This window comes from Callorhinus ursinus, unplaced genomic scaffold (assembly GCF_003265705.2).
Source record: "Callorhinus ursinus isolate GAN/ISIS: 27379988/994484 unplaced genomic scaffold, GSC_fseal_2.0 scaffold87, whole genome shotgun sequence".
NCBI classification, from domain to species: Eukaryota; Metazoa; Chordata; class Mammalia; order Carnivora; family Otariidae; genus Callorhinus; species Callorhinus ursinus.
In genome coordinates, this window is record NW_027397149.1 from 1,505,377 (window position 1) to 1,519,417 (window position 14,041).

Below are 14,041 nucleotides of genomic sequence, written 5' to 3' on the forward strand. Positions count from 1 at the left end.
TCCTCATGAAACCTACCACCCACCTAAGAGGGACAGTCGCGTATTTAGATCCCGGATTTCTTTGCACTTAGACCCCGCCCACGGGCCCCCAAATGGCGGAAGAACTGCACGCTACGCCGTGACATCTCACACAACTGCGGAGGTATCCCGACGCTACGCCACCGGCGTAGGCGGGGCGGCCGGCTCTTCCTTCCTCACGGCTACTTCGGCTCCTCCCCCAGCGCTTCACACGCTCATTGTGAAGCGACAGCGGCTGCCAACCTTTAGGGTTGTTTGAGACCTAAAGACCCTAAATCTTTGGCGCGCGTAAGCGCCCGCGCCGCTCCTTCTCCACTCCAAGGGCTAGGGGCGCGAGATTCGCCTCTTTTTATTTTCTCTCCTGCCCGGAGCCAACCGCCCCGGTGCGCGCGCGGAGCCGCCGCTCCCTCCTCCCTGCCCCTCCCCCTTCGGGAGCTCCCGCCCGCGCGCTCCTCCTCCTCCCCTTTCCCCGGCGACGCGCACGCGCGCCAGGCCGGCTCGCGCCCTCTCGCTTTCCTCCGGCCCGCAAGACCCCCTCCCCTTCCGCCTCGCGGCGCTTCCTCGCGCCGCGGTCTTCTCTATCCACCCCCGACATCGCGGGGCTCCCCCCGCCCGCCAACGGCGGGTCCCCGGCTTCCCAGGTCCCCTCGCTTCCCGCGCTCTCCAGCGGGGGCCTAGCTCCAGCCTTCTCTCTCCCTCCCTTCCCCCTAATTCCCCTTCCGGACGCTGCCATCATGTTGAAGCCTCAGCCGCCACAACAGACCTCCCAGCCCCAGCAGCCGCCCCCCACGCAACAGGCCGTGGCCCGCCGGCCTCCCGGGGGCACGAGCCCTCCTAACGGCGGCCTGCCGGGGCCCCTGGCCTCCACCTCGGCTCCCGCAGGGCCTCCCGCGGCCGCGTCTCCCTGCCTGGGGCCTGCAGCCGCCGCCGGGAGCGGGATCCGCCGGGGAGCCGAGGGCATCTTGGCGCCGCCGCCGCCGCAGCAGCAGCAGCAGCAACATCAGGAGAGGCCAGGGGCAACGGCTATCGGCAGCGCCAGGTGAGGAGGGGTGGGTTTCCGGGCGCTGGAGCCGAGGCTGCGAGGCGGCGGCGGCGGCTCGGCTCCGGCCCAGCGTCCGGGACCTGAGGACACCGCGCGAGCCGGGTACTTAGCCCGGTCACCTTTGCGGGGCGCCGGGGAACTCCCGTGAGGCTGGGGGTGGGCCCCCTCAGCTCCTAACAGGTCAGAGGGAAAGGGTCCCCGGGCGGGCACCGGGACATTTGGGGGCCGTGCTCAGTTCTCAGAGCCTAGTTGGGCCTCGGGGCTCGGGCCTTAAGGGCAGGCGGAGCGCCGTCAGAACGAGGAGCTGGGGGGGTGACGAGGTGATCGGGGTCCCCGGCTCCATTACCACGAAGGGTCTCGCGGTCCCTGGCTTCAGCCAATGGGGAGTCAGCTGCGGGAAGGGGTCCCCGGTCGTAGCCAATGGAGGGGGGCGCGCGGCCCACAGTTTGGCCAATGGGGAGGGAGGGACTTGGGAGCGGGTTGCTACCTCCCCCTTCCCGGTCTGGCCAGTAGTAGGGGAGCGGAGTGGGCGGAGGGACGGAAGGAGGGACAACTGGGAGGACTGCGGACTGGGAACCTCCAGCGCGCGCGCGCTCTTCCCGTACGTGCGCGCGGATGCTCTGTCTTATGACCCGGGCATTCGTGAGGCGCGGGTAACCTATAGGGCAGGGCCTGGGAGTGTGCGTGGAGGGCTTCGCCTGGTGTTTGTGGATGAGTGGTGGACACCCCACTCGGTTTCTTCTGTGTGGGGCTTAATGGAATTGAGAGTGGCAGTACACGCAGGCGCAGTGGGTTCAGGTCGCGGGAGGGGGGAATTTTGGAGGCCCGTGGGCTTTACTGCGCATGCGCAGACCGGGCGAGGCCTCCCGGTGGATGGCTTTTGCGGCTGCGCTGTCCCCCAGCCCCGCCAACGGCCCCCTCATCGCCCTCCTCAACCAACGGTTACATCAGCCAGCGAGGAGCAGGGTTACCGGGCCATCGGTGACCCCTCCTAGAGTGGGTAGCCTTGAATGAGTAAAAGAGGTGGAGAGGGTGGGTTGTAAAGGGAATACCCTCCTCCCAGAGTTTGGGATGTAAGGCTGGTGAAAATGATTGTCTTTTCTGTTTGAGAGGTAAATGTGCCTGAGCTAGGTGGTTCCGAATCTGCATGCCCTGAGCTTTCGCCTTTATGTCTAGGGTGGATTGTTGGTTAACGACTACCGTAGCATTGCTTTCTTGGAATCATGGGGCCCTGGCCCCTTGGAGAAAGTGAGAAGGTTGTGTTGCATTGACAACCATTGTCGATTGAGGTCTGTTTTAGTGGCATTTGGTAGGAATGTGTTTACTGGCTTTTACTGTCTATGCCTTTCTTCCTCTGTAAGGTGAGAGTTGGAAAATCTTGTTGATAATTGGTTTGTAGTCTAAATCAGCATTTTCACAGGGTATGTGGTTCTAGGATACCAAGTTCTTTGAAATTAATTGTATAAGAGGGATTGAATGTGTTTAAGTAACTAGTTTCTTGTTTACTTTCTCATAGGGGACAAAGCACAGGAAAGGGACCCCCACAGTCACCGGTGAGTGCCACTCCCCACCCTCAAAGTACAGAGGTACATGTGGGCATATAGGACAGATCGTGTGCACAAATAGTTGGGCTCAGAAGAGTAGGGGCCCAGCACATACAAAGTGGGTGAGTGGAGTGTGGGTATTCAGAAGGAAAGTGAGATGTTGACTGGCTATTTATTTGTCCTGTGTTTTTGGTAGGTGTTCGAGGGTGTCTACAATAATTCCAGAATGCTGCATTTTCTTACAGCTGTTGTGGTAAGTGGGTACCCAACCTCTAGGTTGTTTGAGGAATGTAATGCACCAGTTTGCTGAAGACACTCTTCTTTTTCCCCACTCTTCCAGGGCTCCACTTGTGATGTAAAGGTGAAGAATGGTACCACCTACGAAGGTATCTTCAAGACTCTGAGCTCAAAGGTTAGTGTACTCAAATTAGCTGATTTTTTGCATTTCATGGAAGGAGGGGAATGAAATAGGCTCATGGGAGATGTGAGTTGAACGGTGTTGGACAACATTGTGTTACTCATTTCTGTAGGCCTGTGCTGGAGTAGTGCTGGAAGCAATAAGAAATGTGGGTCCGATATTGGAGGGCTGAGTACGTTAATGTTAATGTTAAAATGCTAATGTTAAAATACTTAGTCCTAGGCTGATACTGAGAAGACTGTGTGACAGTGTGGTGTTGGGATGAGGTTAGAAAGAGTAAAAGAAAAACTCCTATTTTTACCGTCACGTTTCTTGATACTGATCCTTTACTGTTTGGAAATGGGACTTTTATAGTTTGAACTAGCAGTAGACGCTGTACACCGGAAAGCATCTGAGCCAGCAGGTGGCCCTCGTCGGGAAGACATTGTGGACACCATGGTGTTTAAGCCAAGCGATGTCATGCTTGTCCACTTCCGAAACGTTGACTTCAATTATGCTACTAAAGGTATCGTGTTGGGTTTTTATGTCAGAGTAGAGAGCAGAGAGCAGTTACATAATGACTTGAATTTTTTTCCCCCTTTACCATCTTTTTTTCTGAGGAGGAGGGCCAGGATTTTCTTTTTTTTTTTTTTTTTAAAGATTTTATTTATTTGAGAGAGAGTGAGAGCATGAGAGAGATCATGAGCAGGGAGGAGGGGTAGAGGGAGAGGCAGACTCCCCGCTGAGCAGGGAGCCCGATGCAGGACTTGATCCCAGGACCCTGGGATCATGACCTGAGCCGGAGGCAGACACTTAACTGATGGAGCCACCCAAGCACCCTAGGTTTTTCTTCTTGAGAATATATCTTGCTGTCTAAGATACAGTGGGATGAATTCCAGCCTGTGTTGTGGTCCTTCATGTTTCCCTTGCTTTGCTTTCAACTCCTTGCTCCTCGTGAACTCTTCAAATGAGGCTTGTGCTGCACCACCCACACCCTTCACGCCCCCCAACCCTGACACACACTTTTCTTTGCTTCCCAACTACTTATTGGGGGTGGGGGTGTTGGAAGAGGCTTTGGAATAATCCCCTGACTCCTGATCTTCGACTCTGCCCCCACAGACAAATTCACTGATTCAGCCATTGCCATGAACTCAAAGGTGAATGGGGAGCACAAAGAGAAGGTGCTTCAGCGCTGGGAAGGGGGCGACAGCAACAGCGATGACTATGACCTCGAGTCTGACATGGTACAGCCCCCCTTCCCTGAGAGCTGGGCACTCTGCTGCCTGAGCGCAGGTTGTGGACTCTGATGTCACACTTAGAACCAAGAGTTGCTGGGCCGGGCGGGGAGGGGGAGTCTTTTCTATTGCCCGTTGATGGCTGTCAGATTCCAAATGAAAAGCTGAAGAAAATAACAAAAATACCTGTTCTCCCACCATCTGCAATTGACAGCTATTGACATTTGATTTAAGATTTTTTTTTCTTCAATTTAATAAAGCATAGACAGGATTGTAGACTGTGTAGTCTACAGTGTCCTTCCAAAAACAAGGATTTTGATTCATTTAAGATTTCTCATGAGTTAATGTATTATTATGCTATGTTTAACTTGCACAAGAATTTATTTTTCCTGCTTCTTGTTTTGGAATTTTTCTCATATTGGTATACAGATCCAGTCGTTGCTTTCAACTGTTTTGTCTAGTTTTGCTTGTATGTGTACATGTGTATATATACACAACAAAACGTATTTATGTTTTTCCTTACTGACTGGTATTTGTTGCTGTTATTTTGCTATTAAAAATAGTGCCTTACTGGACTTTAGAATATGTGTCCCAGTGTAACATATACCAAATTTTTCTAGGACGTAAACCTGAAAATGGATTCGTTAGGTCTTAAGATTTTGGTGTTACTAGTTGTTGCCAGTCTGTGCTACAATTGGTAGTACTAGTTGATATTTCTGCCAGCCTTGTTCTTATTTTTCAACTCTCAGTTTGGTCAGATTTGTGTGTTTTTCACCCTGGTGGAGGAGAATGACAGGTCATTGTTGCTTTCCTTGCTGGGTTTTAAAACATTCTCCTTCCTCCCTCCTTAGTCCAATGGATGGGACCCCAACGAAATGTTCAAGTTCAACGAGGAGAATTATGGTGTAAAGACCACCTATGACAGCAGTCTTTCTTCTTATACGTGAGTGTCTTGGTACTTCCCAGATGGTGCAGTTTGAGGCATGGGGTCGTGGCATTTGTTCATGCTTTTCTGGGCTTCCAGGTTGCCTTCTGCCCACTTCTGGTCTGCCTTGTGTCATTGTCCCCTCAAAATACCAGGCCATCTCATGGGTAGAATTAGCTACTTTCTTGTCCAGTGACCAATACTTTTCCTCTGGAACTTAAAACATATACATATGTGTGTAAGTAGTCCAGTTCAGAGATTGGCCATGTTTCCCCACATGGAACCTAGTAGATGCCCATTAAATATGTGCTGAATTGTTGAAGGGGTTAAACATCTGCACACCTGAGCTGCTGATAGGACTCATAGAAATGTTTTTCCTTTTTCTTCTCTTGTCCCCTGGCACCGGGATGGTGATCCGTGGTGGTCCTCTCAGGGTGCCCTTGGAGAAGGACAACTCAGAAGAGTTTCGTCAGCGGGAGCTGCGTGCAGCCCAGTTAGCTCGAGAGATTGAATCGAGCCCACAGTACCGCCTGCGGATCGCCATGGAGAACGATGATGGGCGCACCGAGGAGGAGAAGCACAGTGCGGTCCAGCGGCAGGGTTCAGGACGGGAGAGCCCCAGCTTGGCATCTAGGTGATTGCTGGGGGCGGCCTGCTCTGTTTGGGACTCTGTACGGGCCCTGGCTTGGGCCAAGAGCTTTGTACACTCCTGTTTAAGAAGCTTCATGCCGGGCGCCTGGGTGGCTAAGATGGTTAAGCGACTGCCTTCGGCTCAGGTCATGATCCTGGAGTCCCGGGATCGAGGCCCGCATCTGGCTCCCTGCTCAGCGAGGGGCCTGCTTCTCCCTCTAACCCTCCCCGCTCTCATGCTCTCTGTCTCTCATTCTCTCTCTCTCAAATAAATAAATAAAATCTTAAAAAAAAAAAGCTTCATGCCCATGTAAGATGTAGGTTAGTACATAGTTATTCCCAATTTTCAAGTTTAAGAATTGAGGCCTAGATAAGATAAGTAGTTTGTCCAAGGTAACAAAGCTAAAATTTCGGATTTAGAAAAAAATTTTTTTGAGTTTTGATACTCTTTTTTTTTTTCCAAGTGGGTATTTTCATCCATATGTATGTTTTAACTCTTCCTTTTATGAAAACAAAAAGTACGTGATGTTTAGTAATTTGTAAAAGCGGTACCTTGAACTACATTGTGATAATCCCTTTCTCATAGGTCAGGAGTGGTAGAATTGTGGAGCTTTGGCCAGGTTGGTCAGGTCAGGGTTGACACAAAAGGTCATAAGCCTATAGCTACAGAACAGATCTTCAAGTGGGGGTAGTGCAGAAAGTTGGAGCGTGTGTGTGTGTGTGTGTGTGCGTGTTTTACACGCACACGCACTTTAGAAGGAAAGGCTTCATTTTTCCAAAGCGTGTGGGTTTTATGAAATTGACCTTACTTGAATTCTCCCCCTAGGGAGGGAAAGTATATCCCTCTACCCCAGCGAGTTCGGGAAGGCCCCCGGGGAGGAGTTCGATGCAGTAGTTCCCGGGGAGGCCGGCCTGGCCTTAGCTCTTTGCCACCTCGTGGCCCTCACCACCTTGACAGTAGCAGCCCCGGCCCAGGTTCTGAGACCCGCGGTATCAATGGAGGTGAGTTATGAAGCAGGCTTTTGGGGCGGGGGGGGCGGGTAGGGAAGAGGATAGTATGGAGGTGGGGAGGATAATGGAAAGGGGAGATGGGCTGGAAGGGTGATGCGTTGGTGATAATGTAATAGCAGATACTCTGCCTCTTTTTTCCCATCTTAAAAAAAAAAAAAAAATAGGCCCTTCCCGCATGTCCCCTAAGGCACAACGGCCTGTGAGAGGTGGTGCCAAGACTCTGTCCTCACCCAGCAGTAGACCTTCTGGAGAAGCTTCTGCTCCGCCCCCTCCTGCAGGTAAAATTTCAGCAGTTATATGAAGAAATAGAAATTGGGGGGGGGGGTGCTGTAAATGTCAGTTGTTGGAATGCTGGGATGGGAGACAGTTTGAAGGTATAAGAGATGTTGGAGGGGGGTTGGATTTATGCTTCTTAGGGAAGAGTTTCCCTCATGTAGCAAAGCCAGCCCAGTTGTCTACGGGTTGTGTTTGGCTGACAGATGTCTTTTGTTTAAATTAGTTATCAGGGTGCCCGGTGGGCTCAGTCAGTGGAGCATGCGACTCTTGATCTTAGGGTTGTGAGTTCAACCCCCACATTGGGCACAGAGCTTACTTTTTTTTTTTTTAAGATTTTATTTGAGAGAGAGAGAGCACATGAGAGGGGGAGGGTCAGAGAGAGAAGCAGACTCCCTGCTGAGCAGGGAGACTGACGCGGGACTCGATCCCGGGACTCTAGGATCATGGCCTGAGCCAAAGGCAGTCGCTTAACCAACTGAGCCACACAGGCCCCCCGGCACAGAGCTTACTTAAAAAAAACAAAACAAAACAAAAAAAAAACAACTTTTTAGTTGTCAACATTTTGAAACAGGAGAGAGAGAAAATTTCCAATTTTCAATTTCTTTGGAAATACAGAAAGTTCTGCAAACAACGTGTTTTACAGCATAACCCTAGTTAGCTAGGACTGAGTTATGACTCTTTGTAAACATTCCAAACTTTTATGCTGTTCATGAGTGTATCTTACCTGCTTATGTTAGCTGCCTTGCTCTTCCGGGCATTTAGGTTTGTGACCTTGCATATAAAAAAAAAGTGGATAAACTTTAGTTGGTGTTTCTGGCAGTTCCCTATGCCTCTTACTCACTGAACAGCAGTAACCATTGTACAGCTTTCCCTTTTCTTCCAGTGGGCCGGATGTACCCCCCGCGCTCTCCCAAGTCAGCTGCCCCTGCCCCAATCTCAGCTTCCTGTCCTGATGCCCCGATGAGCTCGGCAGTACCGACCTCTTCGGCTTCTATCCCTGTGACATCATCGGTTGTGGATCCTGGAGTAGGCTCCATTTCCCCAGCTTCTCCAAAGATCTCATTGGCCTCCACAGATGGTAAGAGCCAAGTAGTTGAGGGCTTGTGGACAATATGAAGTGTGCTTCTGGACAGAAGGACCTTCAGGCATATGTCTCTTCTTGCTCAGTAAAAGAACTTCCAGCCAAGGAACCTGGGAGAACTCTGGAGTCCCAGGAGCTGTCCCGGATAGCTGGGAAAGGTGAGGATTGGCTTTTTTGTTTGTTTTTTATTGTTAAGATTTTATTTGACAGAGAGAGAGTGGGTACAAGCAAGGGGAGAGGGAGAAGCAGGCTCCCCGCCGAGCAGGGATCCCTGGACCCTAGGATCACAACCTGAGCCGAAGGCATATGCTTAACCGATTGAGCCACCGAGACGCCCCCTCCCTTTTTTTTGTTGTGTTGTTTTGTTTTGTTTTTGTTTGTTCTTCTGAGGTGTAATGTCCTTTTGATTAGGGGAGCACTTCAGGTTGTAACGAGTTGTGGGGGTTCAGAAACAGTGTTTTGTCAGTTGTGTAATCCTAATTTGTCCTATAGGAATCTCAAGAGCTTTTTTTTTTTTCCTCTTGTTTTCTTTGTCCGTTGGGGTACTGGTATCGTAGCCACCTTTGAGAAAAAAAATGTGATTTTTCTCCTTTTTTTTCCTGTTTCTCATAGTCCCTGGCCTTCAGAATGAACAGAAACGCTTTCAACTGGAAGAACTGAGAAAGTTTGGGGCCCAGTTTAAGGTGAGAGGAGTGTGGGAGTGAGCCAGGGTGTTAGGATGAAGAGGGCTGGAGGGGGCTTATAGAAGCCCAGGACTAGAACCAGGTGGGATAGAAGAGATGAGCAAGCAAGGGTGTGAGAAGGGGTCCGGGTCAGCTGTCCAGGTACTGTATGTGTGCTGCTCTCCTTCCAGCTGCAGCCCAGTAGCTCCCCTGAGACCAGCCTGGATCCTTTTCCTCCCCGGATCTTAAAGGAGGAGGCCAAAGGGAAAGAGAAGGAAGTTGACGGTTTATTAACATCAGAGCCAGTGGGGTCCCCAGTCTCCTCGAAGACAGAGTCCGTATCGGATAAAGAGGACAAGCCGCCCCTGCCACCAGCAGGAGGCACAGAGGGGCCCGAGCAGCCCCCGCCACCTTGCCCAAGCCAAACTGGCAGCCCCCCGGTGGGCCTCATCAAGGGAGACGACAAGGATGAGGGCCCGGTCGCTGAGTGAGTAGGATGGGGAGCTGGGTGGGATGTCAGGTGGGGAGAGGGGTAAGCCATGAGGATTGATTTTCTTCCTTTCTCACAGACAAGTGAAGAAGTCAACACTGAACCCCAACGCCAAGGAGTTCAATCCCACAAAGCCTCTGCTGTCTGTGGTGAGATGGGATGGGCAGATGTGGATTGGTTTTCCCGAGGGAGGCTTGGGAGTGGGGTGATAGAGCCCGGGGGAGGCACTCTGAAAGTTGGGCTGCTCTGGGGAAAACAGGTGTCAGGTTTGGGGCCGAGGGGTCATGATGTGTCTGGTGTTTATGTGTTTCTCTCTGAGGTTTAGCATTCCTGTGTTGGGGTAGTTGTGAGCATGGGTTTCATTTAGGCCCTTGATTTGGCTTGAACTCTCCTGTATTAAAAAAAAAAAAAGGAAAGCTTGGTGATCATGGACAAGCCATTTAACTTTTCTGTCTTGATTTCCGTACCTCTAATTTGAGAATACCCGTCTCATGTGGTCCGATGTGAGGCTTGACCAAGACGCAGGGTAGAATGTGTCTGGCAGGCAGCACTCCGAATGCTGTGTTGCTAGGAGAGGCATACAAAAACCAAACCTCGTGTCCTCGCTTGTCTCTTACAGAATAAATCCACCAGTACCCCAACTTCTCCGGGGCCCCGAACTCATTCAACTCCCTCCATCCCGGTGCTGACAGCAGGCCAGAGTGGGCTCTACAGCCCCCAGTACATTTCCTACATACCTCAGATCCACATGGGACCAGCTGTTCAGGTAAGAGGAAAAACTGAGCAGCTCCAGGTTAAGAGGCTGGGTTGGCCTGCTGAGGACCAGGTCAGGCCTGTTGAGGGCATTTGTGAGCAAGCTGTTTAGCTTCGTCTGTGTTCTTGTCCCTAGGCACCTCAGATGTATCCATACCCTGTATCCAATTCAGTGCCTGGACAGCAGGGCAAGTACCGGGGAGCAAAAGGTGAGCAGAGTTGGCAGGGCTGGTCGGCTGGGCTGCCAGGTTGCCTCCTGGCAGATGGAGCTTGAGCTCAGCACTCTTTCCCCCACCCCCCAGGCTCCCTGCCCCCCCAGCGCTCGGACCAACACCAGCCAGCCTCAGCCCCTCCGATGATGCAGGCCGCCGCCGCTGCTGGCCCACCTCTGGTGGCTGCCACGCCGTACTCTTCCTACATCCCTTACACCCCACAGCAGTTCCCGGGCCAGCCCGCCATGATGCAGCCCATGGCCCACTACCCCTCACAGGTAACTGAGGCACGGCGCGGGGCCGGGGAGGGCAGAACGAAGGGTCACCTCTGTTCCATCACCCAGACTCAGGCTTCCATCCTGGCTCTGGTAGGATCCGTAGCAAGGCACCGCTACTCTCTGAAGCATAGGTCACGTAGCATCTCCTGGCTGGGGTCGTGAACTGGAAACAGGGTGGTTGTGACAAGGACGGGGCGGTGCTGTGCTGCACGGGTTCTCAGGCAGCAGGATGTGCCGACTGCTTCTCTCCTTGCCCCTCCAGCCGGTGTTTGCCCCCATGCTTCAGAGCAACCCACGCATGCTGACGTCGGGGAGCCATCCCCAGGCCATTGTGTCGTCCTCCACCCCTCAGTACCCTTCTGCAGAGCAGCCCACCCCGCAAGCCCTCTATGGTGAGTTTTGTGCCTTTCTTCTCGGACCTTGCTCCTTAGCCCCTTCTGGTGTGCTTGGCACTGATTCTCTCCCTCTTTCCTGCTGTAGCCACTGTTCATCAGTCCTATCCACACCATGCTACGCAGCTCCATGCCCACCAGCCGCAGCCGGCCACCACGCCTACTGGGAGCCAGCCGCAGTCCCAGCATGCGGCCCCCAGTCCCGTCCAGGTGCCTGCCATGGGAGATCCGAGTGGTTGGGGCAGGAACGGGTGGCTGGGAGAGGGGGATAGAGTTTGAGGGATCATTCCCCAGCGGGAGAGGATCAGGGATCAGTGGGTGGTAGGCCTGGTACCTGAGGAGTGGGGTGGCACTCACCCTTCCCCTCCCCCTAACAGCACCAGGCGGGGCAGGCCCCACACCTGGGCAGTGGACAGCCACAGCAGAATCTGTACCACCCAGGGGCCCTGACAGGCACGCCGCCTTCTCTGCCACCGGGACCTTCTGCCCAGTCCCCTCAGAGCAGCTTCCCCCAACCAGCCGCTGTATATGCCATCCATGCCCATCAGCAGCTGCCCCACGGCTTCACCAACATGGCCCATGTTACCCAGGTAAGAACCCCAGGGACTTGCTTCCTGGGGCTGTCCTGTTCCTGAATCCTTGTGCTCCTTTCTTGAGTGCTCTTAACACCAGGATTCTCAGAGCCCACGTCTAGTTTCTGGGGTGCTCACAGCTGTTTTTTCTCTGCAGGCCCATGTCCAAACTGGAATCACAGCAGCCCCGCCCCCTCACCCTGGGGCTCCCCACCCGCCCCAGGTGATGCTGCTGCACCCACCCCAGAGCCATGGGGGCCCCCCCCAAGGCGCGGTGCCCCAGAGTGGGGTGCCTGCACTCTCAGCTTCCACACCCTCACCCTACCCCTACATCGGACACCCCCAAGGTGAGCAGCCTGGCCAGGCGCCTGGATTTCCAGGAGGAGCCGATGACAGGATTCGTGAGTTCTCGTTAGCTGGGGGAATTTGGCATGGAAGAGCTGACGGGCTGCAGGTGGGGCAGGATGCACGGGTTCTGGGAGGGGAGTGAGGGGTCTTGGAGGCAGGGCTGTCCCACAGGGCGCCCGCCGACCTGCACCTGTCTGTGAAGTATGTAGGGTGGGCAGAAGCCACAGTCGCCGCCGCCAGGGGCTTGCTCCTGGCTCTGTCCTTTGCTTCCCTCCGTCCTCGCTCAGTTGTGATCCAGCAGCCCCCCTCCCCACTGCCTCCCCAGCTCTCAGTGACCCCGACTGTCTCCTGACTTAGCCGAGGTAAGGTCAGCGCAGCAGACAGGGCCAGGCTGGGGTGTGGGGGGCTGAGCTGGGCACACGAGTAAGGGCTCTCGCTCACTGGGAAACAGCGATTGATCTGTGCTTCTGACAGCCCCATGAGACACCTTGAGGAGGCCGCTCCTACCCAAACACTCCCCCCACACCCCACACTGGACGGCATTGGATGAAGGGACAGCTGCTTGGGTTCTAATGCTCCTGCTCTCTTCTCTTTCCCCTCCAACCAGTTCAATCTCATCCCTCCCAGCAGCTCCCCTTCCACCCCCCGGGGAACTGAAGATTGTCCTGGCCGCGACCTGAGACCTCCATGAGTGGAGGGAAGAGTGATCTATGTCTCTTCCCCCAGCAGCTCGGACCAGTCCCAGCCCCCCAATCCCCCCTTTCCCCTGGGGGAGCTGGGGAATTCCTGCCAAGCACCTTGAAGGGGAGGGGCCTTGAAGTGGGCAGGGCCAGGGTCCAGCGGGGGTGGGGGGTTCCTGCTCTGCCCCTGCCCATCCCCACCCCATCTTGCCCTCCCATCCTCTCATCTATCCCCCGCTGGAGACGGAAGATCTTTTATTTTCTATTATTTATAACCTCAGACTTGGGCCCCCGTTTCTTTCTTCCCCATTAACTTGAGTGAACTGCGTGAGAGACAGACAGACAGATGCCCCACAAGGATGGTTGGACAAGGACTTTTACTTTTTATTACATAAAAATATTAAAAAAAATTAAAAAAAATAAAATTTTAAACTAACTTAACCTGCCTCTGGTTTCCAGTGGAGAACAGCAAGATGGTAGCTGTCTAGTCTTGGGGGCGCTGAGGTGGCTCCCAGCAGTGGGGAAAATGCAGCAGAGCAGGCGGAGGATGCTTGCTGCCCTGTCACTGAGTGACTTTGCTCTCACCTTGATGTTGGCCTCATCGTAAGGTGCAATTTCAAGTTTTTATTGCTAGTGTAAGTAGTTCTTTAATTTCTTCTTTTAGCACCAAAAGGCACGTTAGTGGTTTTGGCCACTGGAAACAAAGGCCTGCCCAGAGCCCAGCTGAGAGGTGGTGTGTGCAGGTGGGCACTGCAAAGATGAAGCCACTGGTAAGGGGAGATGGCTGGCATGAGGAGCCTGCTTTAGGGGAGCAGGAGCTAAACCGGGGCTAAATGGCACAAACGGAAGAGCCAGGTATGAGATGTAGAAATGACATGTTGTGGAAGTGTTTGGTTATTTCCAAGGAAACATGGCAGTTTTTTACTGCATGTCTTGGCCTTGGTTTTCTTGTCTTTTAAGTAAAGATCATTTTCCTCTTTGAGCATCGAGGGGGTAGGGCTGGTACTCGTGGGTAGATGGGGGTTTCAGATGGGACCAAAGCCAGAGAATACAGGCTGAGAGCAGGGCAGGAAAAGTGAAGGGTGATGTACTGGGGAAGAGATCCAAGGTGTGAGGGTCTGAAATCAAGTAATGGGTGGGCATGATGGGGCGGCCGGCGTATGTAGAGATAAGCGAGAACAAATGTGCAGGGTTGTAGAAGAGCTCTCCTAAAGGATGGCAGTTGCAACTGGGGGGCAGTGATGGAAAAAGCAAGAAAGCCAGCCAGGTTCAGGACATCTCAGGTGCAGTTGGAGCGGTCTCCCCGATAACAGAGATGGGACTGCAGTGCTTACCGGGTGGTCCTGAGGCTTAGGAATCTCTTGAAACCTTCTGGCCTCACCTCAGACACCGAGGCTAAAGCAAACCTGCCCTATCACAATTTTTTGTGTGTGAAGCTCTTCCTTATGTCCTTTTCTTGAGCCCACTTCTCTGCCTCTGCTGTGAAGCCGGATTT

General features: G+C 53.3%; 1 protein-coding gene across 23 annotated transcripts; it reads left to right on the forward strand.

Moving 5' to 3' along the window:
* The first annotated feature begins 482 nt into the window (after window positions 1-482).
* Window positions 483-12,987, forward strand: ATXN2L (ataxin 2 like). Of its 23 annotated transcripts, none has more exons than XM_073888123.1 (24): window positions 484-1,057; window positions 2,577-2,613; window positions 2,801-2,857; window positions 2,945-3,016; window positions 3,377-3,527; window positions 4,121-4,245; window positions 5,088-5,179; window positions 5,595-5,795; window positions 6,618-6,793; window positions 6,967-7,080; window positions 7,944-8,156; window positions 8,246-8,317; window positions 8,772-8,842; window positions 9,013-9,308; window positions 9,391-9,460; window positions 9,931-10,077; window positions 10,201-10,273; window positions 10,367-10,554; window positions 10,817-10,946; window positions 11,035-11,156; window positions 11,324-11,536; window positions 11,676-11,919; window positions 12,192-12,228; window positions 12,474-12,987. In XM_073888123.1, the coding sequence occupies exons 1-23, from the start codon at window positions 753-755 to the stop codon at window positions 12,221-12,223; spliced, it is 3,201 nt and encodes a 1,066-aa protein (XP_073744224.1). In that variant the 5' UTR covers window positions 484-752; the 3' UTR covers window positions 12,224-12,228; window positions 12,474-12,987. The 23 variants fall into 23 exon arrangements, 18 of the variants coding, with proteins under 18 accessions (XP_073744231.1, XP_073744222.1, XP_025709604.1 ...); XM_073888124.1 differs by having other exon boundaries at window positions 12,497-12,987; XM_073888127.1 differs by having other exon boundaries at window positions 11,676-11,865.
* The last annotated feature ends 1,054 nt before the right edge of the window (window positions 12,988-14,041 follow it).

What these genes read in the sequence shown, in the direction of transcription:
- ATXN2L (XM_073888130.1), top strand. Translation starts at nt 753, where the DNA reads ATGTTGAAGCCTCAGCCGCCACAACAGACCTCCCAGCCCCAGCAGCCG. An exon ending in ATTTTCTTACAGCTGTTGTG is followed by an intron (nt 2,858 to 2,944) that starts GTAAGTGGGTAC and finishes CCACTCTTCCAG; the next exon opens with GGCTCCACTTGTGATGTAAA. An exon ending in AGGAGCCGATGACAGGATTC is followed by an intron (nt 11,920 to 12,068) that starts GTGAGTTCTCGT and finishes CTGTCTGTGAAG; the next exon opens with TATGTAGGGTGGGCAGAAGC.